General features: G+C 40.3%; 1 protein-coding gene across 1 annotated transcript in view; it reads left to right on the forward strand.

Annotated features, from left to right (window-relative positions):
* Positions 1-292: 292 nt before the first annotated feature.
* SYNPO2 (synaptopodin 2) overlaps positions 293-22,045 on the forward strand; it is a 123,992-nt gene continuing 102,239 nt past the window's right edge. The window contains exon 1 of the mRNA XM_063135221.1: positions 293-569. Coding sequence (XP_062991291.1) covers positions 465-569 — 105 coding nt within the window. The 5' untranslated portion in view covers positions 293-464. The remainder of the gene's footprint in view (positions 570-22,045) is intronic.

The following is a 22,045-nucleotide window of genomic DNA, read 5'->3' on the forward strand; positions in this document are numbered from 1 at the left end:
AAAGTAAACGCTCTGTCTCAAACCATCGCTGGGAGATTTACAAGTCCTCTGCGCTGTGGTTTTGATTTAGCTGTCACAGACAAAAGGCTCTTGGGTTTAAATATAGCCAGCCCCTGCCCACCCCCACCAATTCACAGCCAAGTCCTTTTTTCATTTGTGTTCTGTTTCCTCAACATGATTTGCCTTTGCCATGAAGGTGGGCTGTGAGCAGAGCTCAACTGACGCAAGAGTGGGCCGTTCCCTTGGTCTGGGAGAGCTCCCTCGCTCTCCGTAAGCGAGTGTGCTACAAGAGTGCAGTGCACAGGCAGTGTCAGCAGGAGTGTGTCTGCTGCTCCTCTCTTCCTAATACCATCTGGGAAGCCAGCTTCAAGTTCAGGGAACATCCACTGCATCTAGGATTCGAAAAAAGAAATTAAATTACTCCTGCCAATGAACACTGCCTGATCTTGCCCCAGGAATCAAAAATGGGTACAGGGGATTATATCTGCATCACCATGACTGGAGGATCCCCTTGGGGGTTTAGACTTCAAGGGGGCAAGGAAGAAAAGCAGCCTCTGCAGATTGCCAAGGTAGGACAATAAGAGGGTGCTTCTGCCTTTATCAGCGTTGTGTAAAAAGGACAGAAAAGTTGTCTGTAAGATGGTTTATTTTTTCAGTGGAAGAGGAGCAGGGGATAGCATTTCCATTTTTTAAATCTTAATGAAGACTTTATTCCAGCATTCATTTTAAACTTGCAGTGGTCCTCCCAAACGTATTCTTAGCAAGTGTGGTGTTTTATTTTAAGAAAATGAACGTTTCCTAAACTTTCTTCCCTGGATCAGATAGAAAGTACAAAGATATTTTTTTCTCCCCACACAAAATATGCAGGTCCTCTGAGATGCTGATTGTTTTTAGCTCCTGTTGAACTTTTCTGAGTGGTGTTGAAAGAACTCTGTACAGTAAGGACTGGTTCTTGAAGTAGCAAACTTTCCTTTGATGAAAGATTTGTGACACTTTTCCTCTAGTCTTGGCGAAGGAATAAATGCATGCCTGAGAGTGAGAGAGAGAGAGATGCCTACTGTTTTGAGCAATCTTGGAAAGCATGATTATGAAACTGTTGCTTAATATTAATCAAACCCACAATCTCTAGAATCGCTTTTATGAGATGCTGCTTCTGTCCTGGTGTATATTCCATAGATTATAACTGAATATTTGTGATCCACATCATGGATCCTGTAAGAATTTAACATGTTGCTCTGAAATCTTCTGCATCTTCAAGGGACTTGTAGGAAGATTTCTTATTTTAAAAGTCTGGTGATATATACAAAAATTAATAAGGCGGCATTGTACTGGGTTTGGGGAACAAATTGTGCCCATCATTGAATTCAACAATTCTACGCTCATAATGCTTGAGACAATAGGATTTAGGACAGTAGGATTAAATACTATAAATCATAACATGCTAACTTGAACTTAAGAGGCAGTCCAATTCATTACTTTGTTTACTTTGAAGGAAGTTCCAATGGAATTCTATCCAAACTTACTGGGGACTTGGGAGTAAGACTTCCTAAACTCAGAGAGATTTACTCCAAAGTTCATGCTACACGGCCATATCCTATGCACATGTAGGAGAAAGCCTCATTTAATTCAGTGCAATTTACTTTTAAACAAACATGCATAATTCAAGCAATATGCAGCTTGTTTCTGATAAAGGAAAATAGAATAATGGGTCAACTTCATTGTCTTATAGTTCTATATATAAAAAAAGTATTTAATGATATGATATATTCTGCTAGCTGGAAGACTCCCCAAGAGAAACGTTAAACTTGGCTGAAACCAATTAGATCAGTTTGTTTTTCTTATAGATCAAAATATTACTTGGAAGTATATGTTTATAATGCTGTTTGAATAGTTAACTTCCCTTGGTCAAGGAATATTGCATGTCATTCTTTATGAAAAAAAGAACAACATCATATTTTCTTAAACATGAAACCAGTGCACAAATGTCAAAGACATGTATTACAGTTCGATATCATGAAGCCTTTTTGTAACGTACAAAAGTAAAAAAATTTTTAGTAATATATTTAAAATCTCTCGATGTCTTGAATACAACTGTTGTTTTACAAGGGATAGTGGAATCCTGCCACCTAGTGAAACTTTGATGGATTAAAATATAGAAATAAATTGAATACAAGAGATTGGGGGGGGGAACGTAATCTAAAAAAACCCTGAAATAACAGTGTATGCCTAAGTTAAATGCTTTGGAACATGCAGCTTACATCCAAGGGATGAAAAGCAAAGGCACTGTATCCTTGGACAACTGCAAGAATCCTTACAAGGACCCTTAAGGGCGCATTCTTGTAAAGCTGGCAGCTACATCCATAGTAAGATTTCTTTTTACAATGTAAGGATTAGTCATAACTGGTTGTTCTGTTGCTGATATCATAAGAACATAAGGACTGCCTTGCCAAATCAAACCAAGACGGATCTGTCTAGTCCAGCATTTTCTTTCCAACAGCAGCCAAATAGAAGGAGCTCACAAGCAGGGCATAAAGGTGATGGTCACCCCTGTTGTTTGTCCATGGTATCTGGTTTTCAGAGGCATATTGCCTCTGTGGATGGATGTTCCATTTTATTATCAGGTCTAATAGCCATTGCTAAGCCTGTCCTCCATGAATTCAGATAATCCTTAAAAAAAATTGTCGTCGTCATCATCATCATCATCACCATCATCACCACCATTATCATTTCTTTATTCATATGCTGCTTTTCTGTGGTAAATATTGCTGCTACTATATTATTATTATTATTATTATTATTATTATTATTATCATTATTAATAATAATAATAATTAGAAGCAACAGTAGCAATAGCAGCATTTTTACCCACTCTTCAGCCAAAAAGGTTATCCATGAGGATGCTCACAAAAATAGCAACATTTCAAGATAATTTACAATTACAAGACATAATGAAATTTCAACAATCATATATGTGTGAATAGGCTCATGAAAACATCACATTAATTAATATACACTAAGAATAAGCATTCCAATAATTCCTGCTAAATCCTAACAGTAGAAAATATGTTCCAAATAGAAGCAAAGATACAACTTCTGTTAGCACCTGGAGCAGAAGGAGTAGCACTTGTGGTGAGACTCAGTCAGGGCCTGGCCCTCAGAGGCAAAGTGGAAATGAGCCAGATAAAGAAACTAGGACCAGGTTTTTGCAGGACTCCACAGCTAGATGGTCCCTCTAATCTAGTGGCTAAAACCCCAATGTGTAGGAGTGAATTCCAGAAATACATTTAAGTATTGCTTGACAAAGCCCTTCAGTCCAAAACCAATCACTGATACCCTCTGTTTAGAGCTAAATTTATTTATTTATTTATTAAATTTATATACCGCCCCATAGCCGAAGCTCTCTGGGCAGTTTACAAAATATGTGTATTCTACAAAATTATCAGTGTTTACTGTTTTAAAGATGTATATTGAGGAAGAAAAGCAATCCACCGAACATCACTAATATTCAACAATTATTTTCCTCTGGGAAGTTCCTTCTTGTCAAGTCATACTGAAATGAATGGAGGTAACTCGGTCATTGTGTTTGGCTGAGTCTCTCCATTGAAAATGGAGGACTATATTTTTGTATGGAGTGGACTGTAATCCACAAAAGCTTATGCCATAATTAATGTGTCAGTCTTTACAAGACTTTTTTGGTGGAATGGTTATAAAATTGAAGAGAGAGGAAAAAGCCAAAAACAAAAACAAAAAAACTTTGCTTTTGATAGGCTTCTAATGGAAGTCTGCTCGTCATATATTTTTTCCTTCTCAGTGTGTTCATTTACTATTTCTTACTATTATCTGCTGACTTATACAACGTTGATCTGAGCCATTGCCTATTGTGTAAATCTACTGAGTTGAAATGCATTTAATTATCTATTTTAAAAATAGGAAGCTTAGAAGGGGCACTTGCAAAAAAAAAAGGGGGGGACTCCATGGAAGTCATGGGTCTCCATTGGGTTAGAAACTTTCCCAACATCTTATTGGCCTATGAGCGACAGGGAAGCCTGCCAAACTTTGTTCTAGTATGTTCTGCTATCAAAATTTCCCAAGAGAACTAATGACTCAGCAAATCTTTCAAACATCCTCCTCTGACATCTAAGCTGTACAAAAGAATTCTGGGGACTCAGGCATTGATGGCACTGAAAGATCCTTGAATTACTTCAGTCTGTTTGGCTCCGCAGTCTTTCATCCTACATATATGCGATTACTCTCCATTTATCCTGTGATAACCACCTGAGAATTTGCTTTAGCCTTTCATTAATACAAGAGATGACACATAGGTTAAAGTAAACTGCAATCGTATTTAGTACCCTGCAAAAAGCTCCATCACACCAGGGGTTAACACGCTCCCTACCTTCGCTTCTCCGCCCGTGTTTTCATTCCTCAGTTACTTCCTCTTTTCAAAAGAGGAAGTACAGAATGAGCACGAGGTGCATTGAGTCCACTGCTCTAATGGTAGTGCTTCTCTCGCACACAGCAGGAGAGAGCAGCAATTCCGAGTTTAAAAAAAACATTGGACTTAATGAGGGGTATTTTTTGTCATGCAAGGAAGGCCAGAAGGGGTGGAAGGCGCATGAGAAGCAGACGGCATCATGTGAGGGACCTGAGCAAACTCTGTGAGTGCCCAGTAACGAGTGTGCAATAAAACTCTCGTTGGATGGAGCTTCAAGACTGGAAGTCCCTGACTCATCTCTTTAACCCCCTTCACATGGTCTTGCAGCTGTGTAGACTGAAAGTATGGAGGGAAAGGATAATCAAGCTGCTGTTTGTACTCTTGACCTCCATGTATTGACTATGCCCTTGAGCAGAGAGCTTGCATGCATACAAATTTTATGTGCAAAGGCTCTCTTCATATGATCAGGGATCCAATGTTGGTGGCACCAAGTTAACCTCTTTGGGCATTCTATAACTGGGGTGCCATTGCTGAGAAAGCCCTCTTCCTTGTAGATGATCTTTGTACCTCAGATGTTCTTAAAGAATGAGCAAGTTTTTACTAGAATAGGTACCATAACAAGAACCTATTGGATCTAGGAGTTGTATGCATCAATTCTATACAGCAATACCTTGGTTTACTAAGAAACCAGTAAAGTAGGCAGGTATACATGATGAGTGCAGTTATCTATTGGGAACTTCTATGTCTTGACTCTCTTCAACATAGATTTTCCATCATAGCTTTTTCCTCACATTGAGGTCACTTGGGGGGTTGCTTATGATTAGCTATGGCTGCAACATCGTACACATTTACCCAGGAATAAATCCCATTTAACACAGTGGGGTTTACACAGCGGACATAAATAGCATTACACTGTTAATCACTGTATAAACGGCTTGGCTGAATCCATCCTATCATATTGACCGATTCATCACAGATGACCAGAGTGAATAGAATTATATTGCCCAATGGATTTAGTTCTCTACATGTAGAAAATAGCACTTTAATAAGCTCCTTTGCTTGTATTTGTCAAAGTCTTGTTGTTGTTTTGTAAGACACTATTTAAAAAGAGTCAAGCTAATCAAACACCATACATTCTATTACTTAGATACATGATTGAAAAATGTGTTAGTGAGAGCAGCACATTCTCAGAAATGTGTCAGACCATCCATAATCATGAAAATATATGCAGTTTGGTCCTTTTGGCATGCTATCAAGAAGAAGTTGGAATAGCACTGGAGGTGTTTTCACAGGATTTCCAGGGTAATGTGCGTCACAACAAACTTTTTTTCCATGAACTGCACTGGCAGCTTAACCTGAACTGGTATGCAGGTTTGAGGTCTGGCTATTACTGTGTATCTGTTGGAGAGAAATGAGGGACCGGAGGAGGGAATCAAGAGAGAGCATGAGTTCAAGTGTCTCATGTTTTAGTTTAACATTTCCTGTGTATATAATTGTGCCAAATATGGCCTCTTTGTTGCAATCTTGAAAGTTGTGGAGCAAAGATTATACAATAGGAATAACAAAAGGCAGCTCTGAACATATGGTGTGAACTTCCGAACGTGTTGCTTTTATAATGATATCATGGCATCTAGAAATGATCAATAATAGCATTTTGCGAGTGAGTGTAAAATGCATGTTTGACATGAAAATGGAAAAAAATAGTAGCTTGGACTGAGACTTAGACATGCTTAGAGTAGACATATTGAAATCAATGAGATTTAAATCAATCATGAATAACATAAGATTGAATTCAACTAGTCTAAGTTTGGATCCAACCCAATATTTTGTGATATATATATATATATATATATATATATATATATATATATATATATATGCAATTGCTGATACATTCAGTGCCCTAATTTCCTGAATTTGTTTTCAATGTTTTGGACAATTCAGTATTTCAGAACTGTTGTTAAGACTATCAGAGGACATTTTAAAAATACTATTCATAATTTATGTAGGAGTTTTTGCACACGACTTTATTATTATGATCACATTTCCTTTCAGCAATACTGTTACATAGGTCAGAATTAACACAATTTCACAGAATAGAACCTGAGTCATTGTGAGCCTATGTTGAAAGGGTGGGCCAAACACCACATAGGTGTTTCCCACCCAGTTGGCAACCTGCCAACAGGGATTATACTGATCACATGGGAAAGACACATCTGATTGGCTGCAGCTACTTGGTTGGAATACTGACATACAGTGGAGGCTGGCAGCTCCGATGTCAGTGGGGCAGTGAATCCACTCTTGGTTTCAATCAGAACTAGCCAGAACTCTAAAGGAGCTGTCCAAGGTGCTTTCCTTTAGAGTTCTGATTGGTTCTGATTGAAACCTGGAGAAAACTCACCTCCCCATCGCCATTGGAGTCATCAGCCTCCATGGCTCACATATGCTTCCCAGTGGTGTGTGGTCATGCGAAAGTGGTTCCTACTGTGTTCTGAACCTTTAGACTCCCAGGTCTAAGCTTTCCATACCATCCTCTGGGCCACAGCTGCTCTTATTTGAAATTAACTTTTCTATTAAAATATTTATTTTTCAAATTTCCAGGCCATAAATCTTAATATGTAATGAAGACCAGCTTTATTTGAATAACAGTTTTCTTATTACAGTTTTTGCATTCATATTGAGTTCCTTTGGCACTCTCTAATCTTTTTATCATCCCTAAAATTAATTTGTCACTATTCTTCTCTAGAACGCATTCAAACACTACTGGGTTTTGCTGTGTTAAATACTATGTAGAATAGTTTTACAAGAATTGGGTAGAATCCAACTAAAGTCCTACTTAGAGTAGAAATATGGAAATCAATGGGACTTCTGTTAGTCATGACTAACTTAATCCCATTCATTTCAATAGATCTATCTCTAAGACTATAGTTAAATTCTACCCATTGTACCACATAAACAATAATACCAACACAATGCTAGTGAACTATGTAGCATCCAGTTGAAAATATTTTTATTCCAGTGAACGTGTCTGTGAATGTGAAGAAATAAAATAAACTGCATCTAATCCTTTTAAAAAGTATACATAGCACTAAAAGCTGTTATAGTCTTGGATGGAGCAAACATGGCCCCCTAGGCAGCATCTAAGAGGCCATAGGATATTTCAGATTCCCCACTCCGAGGTCAGAGACAGCGGCATGGGGAATCTGAGCTTAGTCCCTCTTCCTCTCCCAGCCCTTGTGAAAAGAACCATGCTGGCTCTTCTCTGAGGTCATAGAATAATAGAATAGCAGAGTTGGAAGGGGCCTACAAGGCCATCGAGTCCAACCCCCTGCTCAATGCAGGAATCCACCCTAAAGCATACCTGACAGATGGTTGTCCAGCTGCCTCTTGAAGGCCTCTAGTGTGGGAGAGACCACAACCTCCCTAAGTAACTGGTTCCATTGTCGTACTGCTCTAACAGTCAGGAACTCAACCTTGGAGAAGGGGAGAAGGGAGGCGTTCTGGTGGACAGGGATGACAGGAGACTGGAGAGGCCAGGATATGAGTTATCCTGAGTCTCTTCCAGTCTCTTTTTCTACCCTTCCACCCCAGCTAGAAAGACCAAAAAGCCCATCTAGCAAAAAATGCAGTGCAGGAGGACAGGGAGGTGAAGATTGCCTCCACAGTTCTTCCTACTCTGTATTGTATGATCAAAAGCTTCTGGGTTCTGGGACTTACGACTATCAAGGGTGCAACCCATTAGATTGCACCCTAACTTGCTCATAGGTCAATGCCAAAGCTACAAGTTTCACAGTGGATATCACAGTTCCTGAACCATTAAGGAAGCATCTGTTTAATAAGCCTAGCCCGTATTAAGAGGGTCATGAGCAGTAGCATGACTTATATGGAATAATTGTAAACATTGTTTTTCTATAAAAGGAGACTATTGTATGATTTTTCTGAATAAGTTCATGGCCTCCCATCCAACAAGCCTGATTTTTTAAATTTGGCTGGATACAAACATTTCAACGTAATCAAAGCTTTCTGCAAGAAGTTCCTGGTAAATGTTGTTTCATGTCCTGGATGATTTCAAGACTTCATAACATTATAAAAATGCAAAACACTGAAATCTATTGGAGAACACCCACACATATTAAACCGCAGCCATCCATACTGTATTGTGCCGTGAAGTCACTGACACTGATTAGCTGGGCTGGTATGATGGTAGCGAATAACAAGTTGCATAGGAAACAAAGCTACTTTCAGTACAGCTTCTGTGAAGGATGGAGAAGTTGTCTGTTTGGCTAGGATGAAATCTTCACCCAGAGGGGGGCTGAGGACTGGAAACAGATTCTGAAGTACAGAGAAATTGAGGAACAGGGAACCCTGAGACATGGAAATAGAGAAGAAAATGTTCAGACTAGGCAATGAACAGAGAGAGAGAGAGAGAGAGAGAGAGAGAGAGAGAGAGAGAGAGAGAGTAGAATGAAAGGTAGAGGAGGCTTGAAATTGAGGCAAGAAGGGCACAATCCCTTCTAACTTTAGTAAAAAATTAAAAAATAAGGTAAAACTCTGTGTTGAAAGTACTCAAGCATTTAGAGTGTCTCTACATTAAGGGGAAATAGCATTGCTTACTCCGGGCTGTGCTTCTTGGCTCTTTGGCGCAATTGTTATGGGCTGCATTACACGGGAGGAGAGGGGCAAACACATGCTTTGACTTGAATACTTCCTGTTCCTTCACTTCTATTGAGACATTGCCATCTAGTGGCAGAAAATCCCACTTTTTCAAAGATATCACCACATTAAAACTGATTCTTTTCATACCGGGATTTCCAAGGGATACTGGAGGAGATGTCCTGGTTATTGACGATGTCATGAAATGGGCCCAAAAACTTCAGTGAATGGCCAATCATGAAGGTGAAATAAATCACTCATTTAGAGGTGCTCTTACTCTGGAATTCTCCCATTGTCATATCAGAACAACCTGATTTTGCAAACCAGCATTGGTACAAACCCCACCAAAACAAATGTAAATTCTTTGCATTTTGCATTGGTTGTGTATTGTGTCTAGGTTTTACAAGTGCAATGTGGGACGAATGCTGCTATTGCAAAAAAACAAAATCAAAATATCATATCTTTCCCCCTTTCACTGGAAGAGCTGAAGAAGGGGCAACACAAGGCAAAGCAGGGCTTGATGTACACTGCTGCTTTATAGTGGTATCGAAGTGCAGTGATAACTGTTGGGGCACAATCCACATTCCATATCCCGCTTTCATAGTGTTATTTCCTGCCTTTTATTCCACATTGGTAATGATTTGACACAGGGTGTACACCTGGCCTTAATTGGACAAGTCTTCTTTGTTTCTACAATCACGAGGCAATTGTCTTCCATTTCCAGAAATAAATTTCACGTTCTGTTGGGGGGTATATTTACACATCAGGTTTGACACATTGTTAAGCTGGGCAGCATTTAGGAAAAAGTAGCTCGCTGCAACCAGCCCTCTTTTATAGGCACTTTCCCAGGGTGTCGCGTTTGGGTAATATAGCCTGGAAGGAATGTTTCAGCCACTTTCATGGCCAAATAAGTAATACAGGAATTTAACTTCAGTGCAGCATGGCAATTATAGAGCAAGAGCCTGTGATGCTTTTGCCTACCTGAGAAGATACATATTTCCCAACGATCGTAACAAATGGGCTTTAGTATGTATGTAAGGAACATGAGCCCTATGAAGCAATTGATTTATGCAGGGCACCTCTAAAGTACCTTTGGGGTTATCTCTTAACACACATAGCTGAAACCTTTGCCATTTTGTGTCGGAATGTTTCTTGGCCCATAAAAACGATATAATCTGACACCATTTTAGTGGGACTCAAGGCGTGTTGTGGATCGTTAGTTAGACTAGGCCCTAGTAGACTTGGGTTGAATGCCTCACTCAGCCATGAAGCTGACTGGGTGACCATGAGCTCAGTGGAGGCTGGTAGCTCTGATGCCAGTGGGGTGCAGAATCCACGCCGGGTCTCAGTCAGAGCTATAAAGGAGCTATCCAAGGTACTTTGCACCTTGTGTTCTGACTGAAACCCAGAGGGGGTTCACTACTCCACTGACATCAGAGCCACCAGCTCCCATTGTTTGGGCCAGCTATCATGTCTCAGCATAATCTACTTGACAGGGCTGTTGTGAGAATAAAAAGGCAGGTTGGTGGGTCAGCATGAATGATGTCTGGAGCTCAGTGGACGAAGGGCAAGATAAAATAAAATAAATACATGCAAATATACATGTTATAGAAGGCATATGGATGAAACCACATGTGTTTGGGAATGTATCCTAGTGTATAAAATATTTCGCTCTGGCATTATGTGGGGTTGGTTCTCCCCCCAATCAGATATCCATATTGGCTCTTTGTGTACCTCAAAACATTCCTGAATAAAATCTGTGCCATCTTGTATGGAGACTTTTCCTCAATCAACCAAACAGATTATTGGAAACATTTTGTGCTCATTATCGTGACAGCGGAACATACTAATCATGTATGAAATTCAGTAAGCCTAATAAGTTTTATTGATTGTATAGTAGGTTGTATTCATTAACCATCACAATGTGTTCATTCTGGTACAGATCACGGTTTTTAATGCCAATATGCCAAGACAGTTCTGCCAGCTGTTTGTCAACATGCAGTTTTTCTGCTAGCCTAACATTAGATAAGTAGACAGCTCCTCAGCTGAACTTTTTCACCTTTCAATATAAGTATTTACAAGAGATCCATCCATGCATATAGCCAGTGCATGGAGGGGTCCTCAGACTGTACCCATGTGCCTCACATCCTGTGTCTGTGTGCCACATCCAGAGCCTCCTGTCCCTGATTTCTCTGTGTTGAAAAGAGTGACTTATGTACATTCAGGTGTATGCCTATAAGCTCTCCATGTCAGTGGGTACCCTGGTTGTGTAAGGTTCCCAGTGGTGTGGACTGACTACATGTGTACAGTTGTATGCATTGGGTGCGTGTGTAAGAGAGAGAGAAAGAGAGAGAGAGAACGAGAACTGGGGCATGTCTACACCAGTGGGGTGGAGAGGGAAGAACTCATGATATGGTGATCACAAGATCCTCCCCCTCAGTCTACATGTGGCGTGCAACGTCCCAGGAGGATGGAGGAAGTTGCGGCCGCCATTTTGTTTTGTTTATAAAAGTGAAGATGAATGCAGGAATGCTCCTTCGAAATGATAATTAAAAAGAACAAAACACCTTGCCCTCCCCCCACTCCCGATGGGCACTGAGCTTCTGAAAAGCTCTGTGCCCCATGCCTGGTTCCCGGCTCCTCGCATTTACTCACAAGAAGCTGGGAATGAACCAGGATGGCTGCCCACATGTCCCACAGTCTTGGAACGATTTCCTGGGCCAGGAAAAACCAGGATTAAAGCCGGCCCGGCTATCCTGGGGCAAGGGAGTGATCATGCCTCCCTGCTCCCGGGATCCCCTGTGTGTCATGTGGATGCACAGGGATGATCCCAGGGCGATCCCTGGGATATCGCCCCATCTAGCCATGCCCCTGATGTTAATTCTAAAAAGGATGTCCTCATGTTATAGTAGCTTTTTCTCTCAAAACAGCAGGGAGCATATTTTGTAAAATGCTTCATATCCCATGAGACTGGAGTGAAGCTCTGGAGAATATTCATTCAATTCAAATTAATGTGTATACTATAACAAGAGAAGCTCCCAGCTCCCTGAGAAGCTCATAAAATATGAAGGAAGTATGATTAAAAAGTCATAAACTTTAATGCAGATAGTTGAATCCGATTTGGAAGATATCCCTGAAACAAAACCTTTGTGTGATCCTGCACCCAGTATTCCAAATTGTCTACATGGAGCGATCTTTAAGATGTTTTAGACTAAACCTTCACATTGTTTCCAAAATTCATTTTTTTCACATGGGATTCAAATTCATTGCGGGCTTTCACATGTTTCTCATCTGGATGCTTTCTCAGAACAGAAAATGCATGTTATTGTCACCCCACCACCCACAAACCCCTATCCTTAATAAAGACATCTCAGTTAGAGGTGATCTTATTGAGTGAGAAGATACAGATGGATGATTGTGTTAACATGTGAAACAGCAAGTTTATTTGGATTCATCTGAAGGGTAAAGTTTAAATATTTGAGGTGGTTGGACACTTGTGCTTGGCGAATGACGAAGTTCCCATAAGTTAAAAAAGAGAGAGGGTAGGGAGAGAGAGAATTAAATAAACAAAAACAAGGAATTTCTTACCTGGGGTGTCTTCTTCCATAAAGGTTATGATAGTTAATGCTCCTACAAACTGACCCTTTGCTAAGAGGGCCTCATTGTATGTGTCACTGAGGGAAGAACCGTAATTCTCCATTATGCAAACCAATTCAATTATAAGTTTTCCAAGGCTGGATAGAGCAATGGACACTCCTTTAGTCTAAGGCTAGCTTGATAGGTAAGACACACAACTGTCTACATAGGATTACATACTAACATGAGTAGCTTGTTGGCCCATTATGTGTGGAAGGAGCATGCCAGGGAAAGGGTGTCCTGGTGCAAGCTCTCTCACCACCTGAAGCAAGAGAGCACATGTGCCAGCACATCAAGGGCCCTTTCCTTTAGTACATTACACACCCCATCTTCTCCATCCTTCTGCCATGTCATGCCCCACTTCCTTTTACCCATTACATTCTATTTTAATTAGGTGCACAGACTGGATTTTATTTATTTATTTACTGCATTTTTATACTGCGCAATAGCCGAAGCTCTCTGGGAGGTTCACAAAAATTGGGGTTAATCTTTCTGTTGCTTTGACCCAGGATTGAAGATGTATGATCTAAACTTGGGTGATTAAAATTATACATGCTGGTCAATATGTGGGTGTGGGCCCCCTTCCCGTGTCTGACATCTTGTTTCTGTATCACTTGCTTCAAAGACCAGCTGCCAAATTTAATTGACCTAGTTTTTTTTGAAAAAAAAGCATATGGAAATCATCTGAACGGCAACAATAATGTCATGACTAATGGATTTAGGAGGGGAATAACGTCCCAAGCAAGTAAGTAAAATGTCAATGGCCAGTTGTAAAAATAGTACTCCAGTGGAGTTTGGAATACAGGTACATATGGGTATTCATTTTAGACTAGTATTAAATAAAAGTGAATGTATTGAACAGGCTTCAAAAATCATTATCCTATATATCAAGTGTAGGCAAAGTTGAATTAATTTCCAAAACCTGGGGTGAGCCACCTCTTTTGGTCTGGTCTGGATTGCTCCCCCTCCATGATGTCATCAAGCCCTACCCACTTTTCTTTCCTCCATGCCTGTCATTGCACAGAGAAAGGGACTCAGCACTTGCAGGAGTTCCAGACGAGTCCTCCGCTTATGGGGTGTGATCAATATAGGAAGGCACTCGAAAAGCACTTGCCATGAAAGCACAGTTTGGGGAGTATAGAGGGGTTGGTACAGTACCTAATGGAGTCTAGTGGAGTCTCATTCTGCTCCTCCTATGCCTACCCAGTTTCAGAGTTTTTTTCAGAGCAGGAAAAATGTGGCATTTAGTTGGGGAGTTAAAGAAAGTGCAATTTCCGCTTGTGAATTTGCATTATTCTGCTACACCACATCGCCACCTAGCAGTTATGTAGCAGAAGAGCAGGAAAGTAAACACTATTTATTTTATTTATTTTATTTTATTTATTACATTTTTATACCGCCCAATCGCCGAAGCTCTCTGGGCGGTTCACAAAAATTAAAACCATCATAAAACAACCAACAAGTTAAAAACACAAATACATAATACAGTATAAAAAGCACAACCAGGATAAAAACCACGCAGCAAAATTGATATAAGGTTAAAATACAGAGTTAAAACAGTATAATTTAAATTTAAGTTAAAATTAAGTGTTAAAATACTGAGTGAATAAACAGGTCTTCAGCTGGCGACGAAAGGAGTCAGGCGGACCTCTCTGGGGAGCTCATTCCCCAGAGAGGTTCCCCAGAGAGGTTATTTATTTATTATTTATTTATTTATAAATAAATAATAAATAAATAATATTTATTTATTATTTATTTATATTGCATTTATATCCCACCATTTTCCCCTCCAAGGAACCCAAGGTGGCATACTTAATCCTCCTTCTCTCCAACAACAGCCCTGTGAGGTAGATTGGGTTGAGAGTCTGTGACTGGCCCAAAGTCACCCAGTGAGCTTCCATGGCTGAATGGAGACTAGAACCTGGATTGCCAACTGTAACCGCTATATCACACTGAACACTGTAACTGCTATACCACACTGGTGCTCTGATCTCAGTTCTGTGACAAAACTGAAAGTAGATACAGCCGATTAACAGCCAATTAACAGACTCATGTAGAAAAGCTCTTTGCAGCAGGAAATGTATTAAGGGAAAAAATGGAATTTCTGCATAATGCTTCCTGGCTGGTAGTGCTAGAACCCTCCATCTGGAAGCATCCTTATAAGTATTCCTTCCTGTTACAATCATAAAAGCATCATTTGAAGATAGAATATCCATGTTGATAAACTAGTACTGGAATAGCAAGAACATTTTGCAATAGCAGGCTTGACTGGATTTTTGCTTGAATGCTCAGGGTTTAACTGTAAGCATCAAGCCATACTAGTGATAGGAAAAGAACCTGGATAGATTGGCTGCTGAGTGGCTCTTGCGGTTTTCAGCGTCTCATGGGAACAATTTTGGCTAAAAGAGTGATGTGAAATTCAGACCTACATTACTCTACAGTGGGGAAAACATAACAGCCCCTTCCTCTATTGTGGCTATTGTTAAAACCAACTTGAGTGAATTATAAAATTATCTAATGTGAAGTGATGCAGTAAAATCTCAAGAGAGAATGGGGCACACTGCATGATAATTAGTTTGAGGTTTGGGGAAGACTATAATCTTTGTCCTCTATTTTAAAACGGTGCCTGAACAAGCACAGTATTGAACTAGTCCTGGAGAACAAAGGCATTTTGCATGCATCCCTTGTTTGCCCCTCACTTTCTGTTTTCGTCAGATTTTCATTTGCATAGCTGGCCTAGAAAAAGCGCCGTTGATCACAATTATCAAAAACATACAGTTGGTACCACTGGGTGAACCTTAAAAATAAATAAATAAAAAAGCACCAGTGAACTGTTTAAATCAGACCGAAACACTTGGTTGCTTGGTCAGGCGACGGGAAAGGATTAGGCTCTTCAGTGCAAGGAAAGCATTTTATTAGCATTTCGCTAATAAAATTTGCCATTTCTTGCCTAAATCTTCATTGAATCAGAAAAGAATATAAACACAAAGGTCACATCCCAGTCCTAAGCATATTCATCTATAGAACTTCTGGGCATAATGTAGGCTAGAAACAGTAGTACAAGATAGCCAGCACAACCCATCCTATTTTACCAGGTTGTTGAGAGCTTAAAATTGAATAGCTCCCATTAGCTTTTTGAAGGAAGAGCTGGGATTTGTTTTGTTTTTAAATGTGACAAATGAAATAAGAACTAATTTGTGATTATTCTTAAACTTTAACTAGTTTTTTTTCCCCAGTAACATATTTCATAATAACATGTTCTGTGTATTTATTTATTTTAATTTCACATGTTTGGCTTCCATAGGAAGTCTTCTTTCATAATCTCAATTCTTTTGCTTATATAAAATGGTAATGAACCTTATTGCTAATTTTGGGATTTCAAAGAGCTAAGTGTAGAACTGCCCATTAAGAGGGAATGAGTGGGGTCCCTAATAAATCCAATGCAGGGTTGAGGAGTATTGCAGTGGGCTCGCTTAACCCTTCCTCCTTCTGTTAATTCTCACCTCCAAATATCCTCCCTTTACCATTTTAATTTTATTTTCCCCCAAGCCAGAAATAAAGCCCAGATTAGGGGAGGGGTGAGCACTGGAGGCTTCTGCACCTTGGATAGCTCCTTTAGAGTTCTAACTGCTTCTGAAACCCAGAGCTGGGGGTGGGGTGGAATACCATGGAGCATTTCTACATGAGGCTTTTAATGCACATATGTGACTGGTCACTCACAGAAGTTTGTGGGTCCTTTATGTGACATCATCAACCTCCAGGGTGTCTCCCACACTTTTTGACCTTTACCTCACTTTTATTTTGTTTAATTCCCCCCCCAGCAACATCTAGACAAATATCACACATAGTACATACAAACAAGGGTATACATATAACAACTACAATTACACTAAAAACATTTAAGGGTGAGGTTAAGGTACTCACTTTTAAAAATATTGGAGATAAACCAATAAAGAATGTTCATCCAATATATTGGCAGCACCATCTAGTGGCTGCATAGTGAAACATATAGAACTTGCCGAGAAAGGAAGTCCTGATCTTTATCCTGCAAAGAATGTGGAAGCAGAAGCCCTGGTAAGGATGTGAGAGTTTAGTCTCATGTGATGAAGCCAAAGATCTTCAAGGGACAGGGTGAATTGTTACTGTAGATGAAGTTTAAGCACAACTACCAATGCTTCCCTGTATTATCCACCTCAATTCTGCATTTGGCAAACTTGGGTTTGGAAACTTGCATTTTCTGACTTTTGCCCTCAGAAAGAAAGAAAGAAAGAAAGAAAGAAAGATTACAGAATATATCAAACAGAATATATGTGATTCGTTTCTTTGTAAATAGTGTTCCCTGCAACTTTATTCACAAGAAGCTGACAGTTTCAAGTAGAAATCATCATTGCCTTGACAAGCTTTCAGTGAGCCTTAATTGTATGCATGACTTGCTGGGGCCTATAGTGTCTTAAGGAGTGTCCTTGTGTTGAAATATTTGACCAGTATCTAGTTGTGATGGAATAGTCTCAAAGAAAAAAAGGATAAATTATACATTTTAGCCAGCCTTCCTCCAGATGTTTTGGGACTTCAACTCTCATTAATACGGCTAATGGTTGGGAATGCTGGAGTTGTAGTCCAAAAAATTAGGAGGACAGCAGGTTGTGAAGGGCTGATATGAGCCGGGAATAAGGAGACATGTAAATGTAGTTCCTGTTTCCCTTTATGCAGGGATCATTTCCAAAGAGCCAGCCAGAAGCAATCTAGTATTTTTCTCAAAGATCTTTGCTGAAAAAATCAAGCAGCATAACATTTTCCACATGTATTCCTTCACATGGAAGGACCCCAAAAGCAATACGATGGAGGAAAGTATTAGTCAGGCCTTGACCTAAGGGTAGTATAATGGTGGCGCAAGATGGGCTTTTCTTGGTTGCCTCTCCAGGAAGGTTGCCTGTCTGATCTTTTATTCGGGAGACTCTCCCAAAGAGGCCACCTGGCTGCTCAGTCTCTCGCTCTAGGAGAGTTCCCCGAATGAGAGATCGGACAGGCAGCATCTACTCTTTGTGTGGCTGGCACAGCTGTCTGGAGAGGCTGCATGCCTGATCTCTCACTTTGGGAGAGTCCTCCAAGTGAGAGATTGGGCAAGCGGTTGGCCTTTCCTGAGTGTCCACCCAATCTCTTTCTTTGCGCACTCTCAAAAAATGAGAGATTGTTGTGGGCGGCCTCTCCAGAGAGCCCGTCCACCGAATCTCTCACTTTGGGAGAGGTCTCAGCAAGAGATGTGGGCTGCATCTCCTCCAGGGAGCCCTGCTTACTTGCCGCCACAGCAGGCATGCAGGCTTAGTTCAGAGGCGGCAGTGCCTGCAGAAGCTCTATCAGTGGTGTGTGTGCGTGTGCAGTTTGCTGCCCCTCCTGGTCTACTGCCAGAGCAGAGGATTCACCCTGCCTCATGAAACACCTGGCCCTGGGTCATACTTATTCACGTGAGACTGGTGTATATGATAGGGGGGGGGAAAGGGCAATTATAGAGACTGCTAATTCAGCTAGAAGCTACAACTTTGCTTGTAATATCCACAGATGCTACCTCAGGACCAGAGACAGACACAATTTGGAGGAGTACTATTCAGGTCAATGGGAATTTGGGTTTAATAGGAAGTGGATTGCCTCCATTTGAGAAGTTTAGCCAAACAGATGGAACATCAGACTATTCTTGGGCTACAAGAATCATGACTGGCCATTGTCTATCAATGTCCCTGGCTCTTTGGTCAAGAAAAATTAAAATAAGTTTAGTAGCCCTGAGACAACTACACATAAATAAATGGAAGGTATATCTTGTAAGAATGAAGTTATAGGGGGTTGATTATTATACACTGGAGTCACATAAATGTTGGAGAACAATTCCCTTGTTAAACACAAATATTTTATTAATGATTCTACACAGATCCATCAGGGAAAGGTACATTTCAGTTCAAAATAATAAAAAGAACAGGAAACGACACACATCTTAACTTTATTTTCATTTATAATGGTAATTACTTCTGACATCTGTTTAAAGATTGTCCAGTCCTTCAAAGTCTGTTTCCTGGAGAAAGTTGAGCTGGTTTTTGTAGTTTTTACAGCTGAGAGTATTGGAATGGCCTGTTCCTCAGAATTAGATTAATGAAGATACTACTACAACAGTTGAGGCCATTTACAAAGGCACATATGGCTGAGGTAATTTGAAGTAGAAGAAAAGTGACACCATATGTTAAATTCCTACTTAGACATTTGTTATATTAAACATCACAGCAAAATTGCTAGTTGCTGTGACTACACCAGTTTCAGCCAATAGCTTTACTAAAGCTTTGAATTAGATAAATAAATGCTTTAACCTTAGGGTACCATGTTGTGAGTTGAACTGGGTTTGTTAGCCATCGGCTTCAATTGATATTGCTCTCATGGATCTAACATAACCTTCTCCAACCTGTGCCCTTCAGATGTGTTCGATGATAGCTCTTATCATTTTCAGCCAACACCACGAATCGCTGTGCTGGCTGGGAGTGATAGGAGTTGTAATCCAACACATCTGGAGTTTGGCAGGCTGGCAAAGGCTTATCAAACAGTGGCGAATGCTCCCAAATGTGTATGTGTGTGAATTAATTTTACAATTTTTTGATATTTATTTATTTATTTATTTATTTATTTATTTATTTATTTATTACATTTCTATACTGCCTAATAGCCGGAACTCTCTGGGCAGTTCACAAAAATTAAAAACATTCAAAGTATAAAACAACAGTATAAAACCATAATATAAAATACAATGGCCTATGTTCTGTCAAGATTCTATGCATTTTCTTATGTACTTCCTAAATAAGAAGACAATAGGGCATGGCCATGTCAGTACTCTCAGCAAGGCTAGATGTCTGGGTCTAACCTTCATTTAACTTTTGCCCAATGCTCTGATATACTATCGTGCTGGGGCATTGTGGCAAATGGTGGTCAGTCCCAGCTGCCTGGTGCTGCTGAGAGTGTTGCTGCTATTCCCCCCAAAATCACCTCCATGCAAGCAAGCTGACCAGGGCTCATGGGCAAAGGAGAGAACCCTCCAAATGATACTTTGACCAGGACTGCCTCAAACATGGAGCCAGACCTGACTTTGGTTCACTTTAAATGCCATGATTCTCACCAGATAAATTAATCCTAGGAACCACAGTCTGGTAAAGTGCTCAGAATTCTCCAAGCCACCATTTCCCTGTCAGAACTACAAATCCCAGTGTTCCCTAGGAAAAGGGCAGGACTATTACAGGGCAAGGCTAAGCATGTCTACTCAGATGTAAGTGTCTGGGACTCACTCCAGAGTGAGTGGGTATAGGATTTCAGCCTTAAATTAGTTTAAGAGTTTTTCTATATGAAGTATTTATTGTGCACTCATGGTTTCCTACTCACAGTTGTTTACAGGTTCTTTAGATGATGACATCATCTTCCAGTTTTGCTTCTGTTTTTAAGAACACTTTTCCTGGTTTTTTTGAGTGGGGAAAATAGGGGTATTATTTCTGAAAGCAAAAGAACTACTTGCGTATGTGTGCTATTCCACTGTAGTACAGCACCACCTAGAGATTATGTAGCAGAAAATCAGGAAAAGAAAAGTTTTTTGTGCAGAGCTCAAATCACAAGACTGTGGCATAACCGGAAATAGATACAGTGGTTAACAGCCTTCTGTAGAATAGCTCAAAGATTGCATGTAGAGATGCCCTGCGAGATAAGCCCTTTCAGACATTTAGAAACATTTACTCCCAAGTGAGTGTATATAGGATTGCAACCTTAAATAAGTTTAAGAGCTTTTCTACTTGATATATTTATTGAGGGGAGGAGTCATTTAGAGGGGAGGAGTCTAAATTCATATAGTGTCAAGTTCCCCCTGTGTATTCCATTACACACCTGCTAGATGCCAGCCTGTGCATTTGCCTCTTTCTGTGATCAGGAACCCTGCCTCACAGGGATAGGTGCATATCCATGTAGGCATATGTAGGCTTGTGACTGAAGGGACATACATAGAGGGTAGTGGATAGAACCTGCCGCCACATTTCTGCCACTCTGACCTACAGCCATTAATTAAATGCATGGAACACCTCCCAAAATCTTAAATATGGCTACAGTGACTTACCAAAGGCCACCTAATAATCTTCATAAAGGAGCAGGCCAAATGCAGCCCAAAATTGCATTTGCCTTTCTTGTTGGCTTATATTTAGATCACAAGGTGAATATGAGCCAACAGTGCAATACGGCTGCAAGAAATGCAAATACTATTTTTAGCTGCATAAATAGAAATATAGCTTCCAAATCACATGAGGTACTGGTTCCTTTCTATTCGGCCCTGGTTAGGCCTCATCTATGGTTAGGCCCAGAGAGCTTCGGCTGTGGGGTGATATATAAATGAAATAAATAAATAAATAAAATAAAATAAAATAAAATCTAGAGTATTGCGTCCAGTTCTGGGCCCACACTTCAAGAAGGATGCAGACAAGCTGGAGCGTGTTTAGAGGAGGGCAACCAGGATGATCAGGGGTCTGGAAACAAAGCCCTGTGAAGAGAGACTGAAACAACTGGGCATGTTTAGCCTGGAGAAGAGAAGATTGAGGGGAGGCATGATAGCACTCTTCAAATACTTAAAAGGTTGTCACACGGAGGAGGGCCAGGATCTCTTCTCGATCATCCCAGAGTGCAGGACACGGAATAACGGGCTCAAGTTACAGGAAGTCAGATTCTAGCTGGACATCAGGAAAAACTTCCTGCTGTTAGAGCAGTATGACAATGGAACCAGTTACCTAGGGAGGTTGTGGGTTCTCCCACACTAGAGGCATTCAAGAGGCAGCTGGATAACCATCTGTCAGATATGCTTTAAGGTGGACTCCTGCATTGAGCAGGGGGTTGGATTCAATGGCCTTATAGGCCCCTTCCAACTTTACTATTCTATGATTCTATGAGGATTTGAACACAAGACTCTCATGTTGAAAACCAATGACTAGAAACCTGCTGATTTACCTAGAGGCTGCTATACATCATTGGCAAGGTTTGATCGATCATTGATTTTTTTTTAACCTTAGCATCCTTTCCTGTTTTTTATAATCTTCTTTGTGTGATTCCTACTCCATTGCATTCAAAAGACACCCAACATTTTTGTTCTGAAACATCAAGTAGGGCTGGCAAACGTCAGACATTCTTTCTTACATGATTCCCAAGACAAATATATTGTATCAATATCAGACTTTGCCTCTGGATTATTTTTCTTTTCACTAAGAATCTTTGAGGGGCTGTGTGGAATAGCTCTCTTGCTATGACAGGGAGCAGTTGGAGCAAATT

Source organism: Elgaria multicarinata, chromosome 10 (assembly GCF_023053635.1).
Source record: "Elgaria multicarinata webbii isolate HBS135686 ecotype San Diego chromosome 10, rElgMul1.1.pri, whole genome shotgun sequence".
NCBI lineage: Eukaryota > Metazoa > Chordata > Lepidosauria > Squamata > Anguidae > Elgaria > Elgaria multicarinata.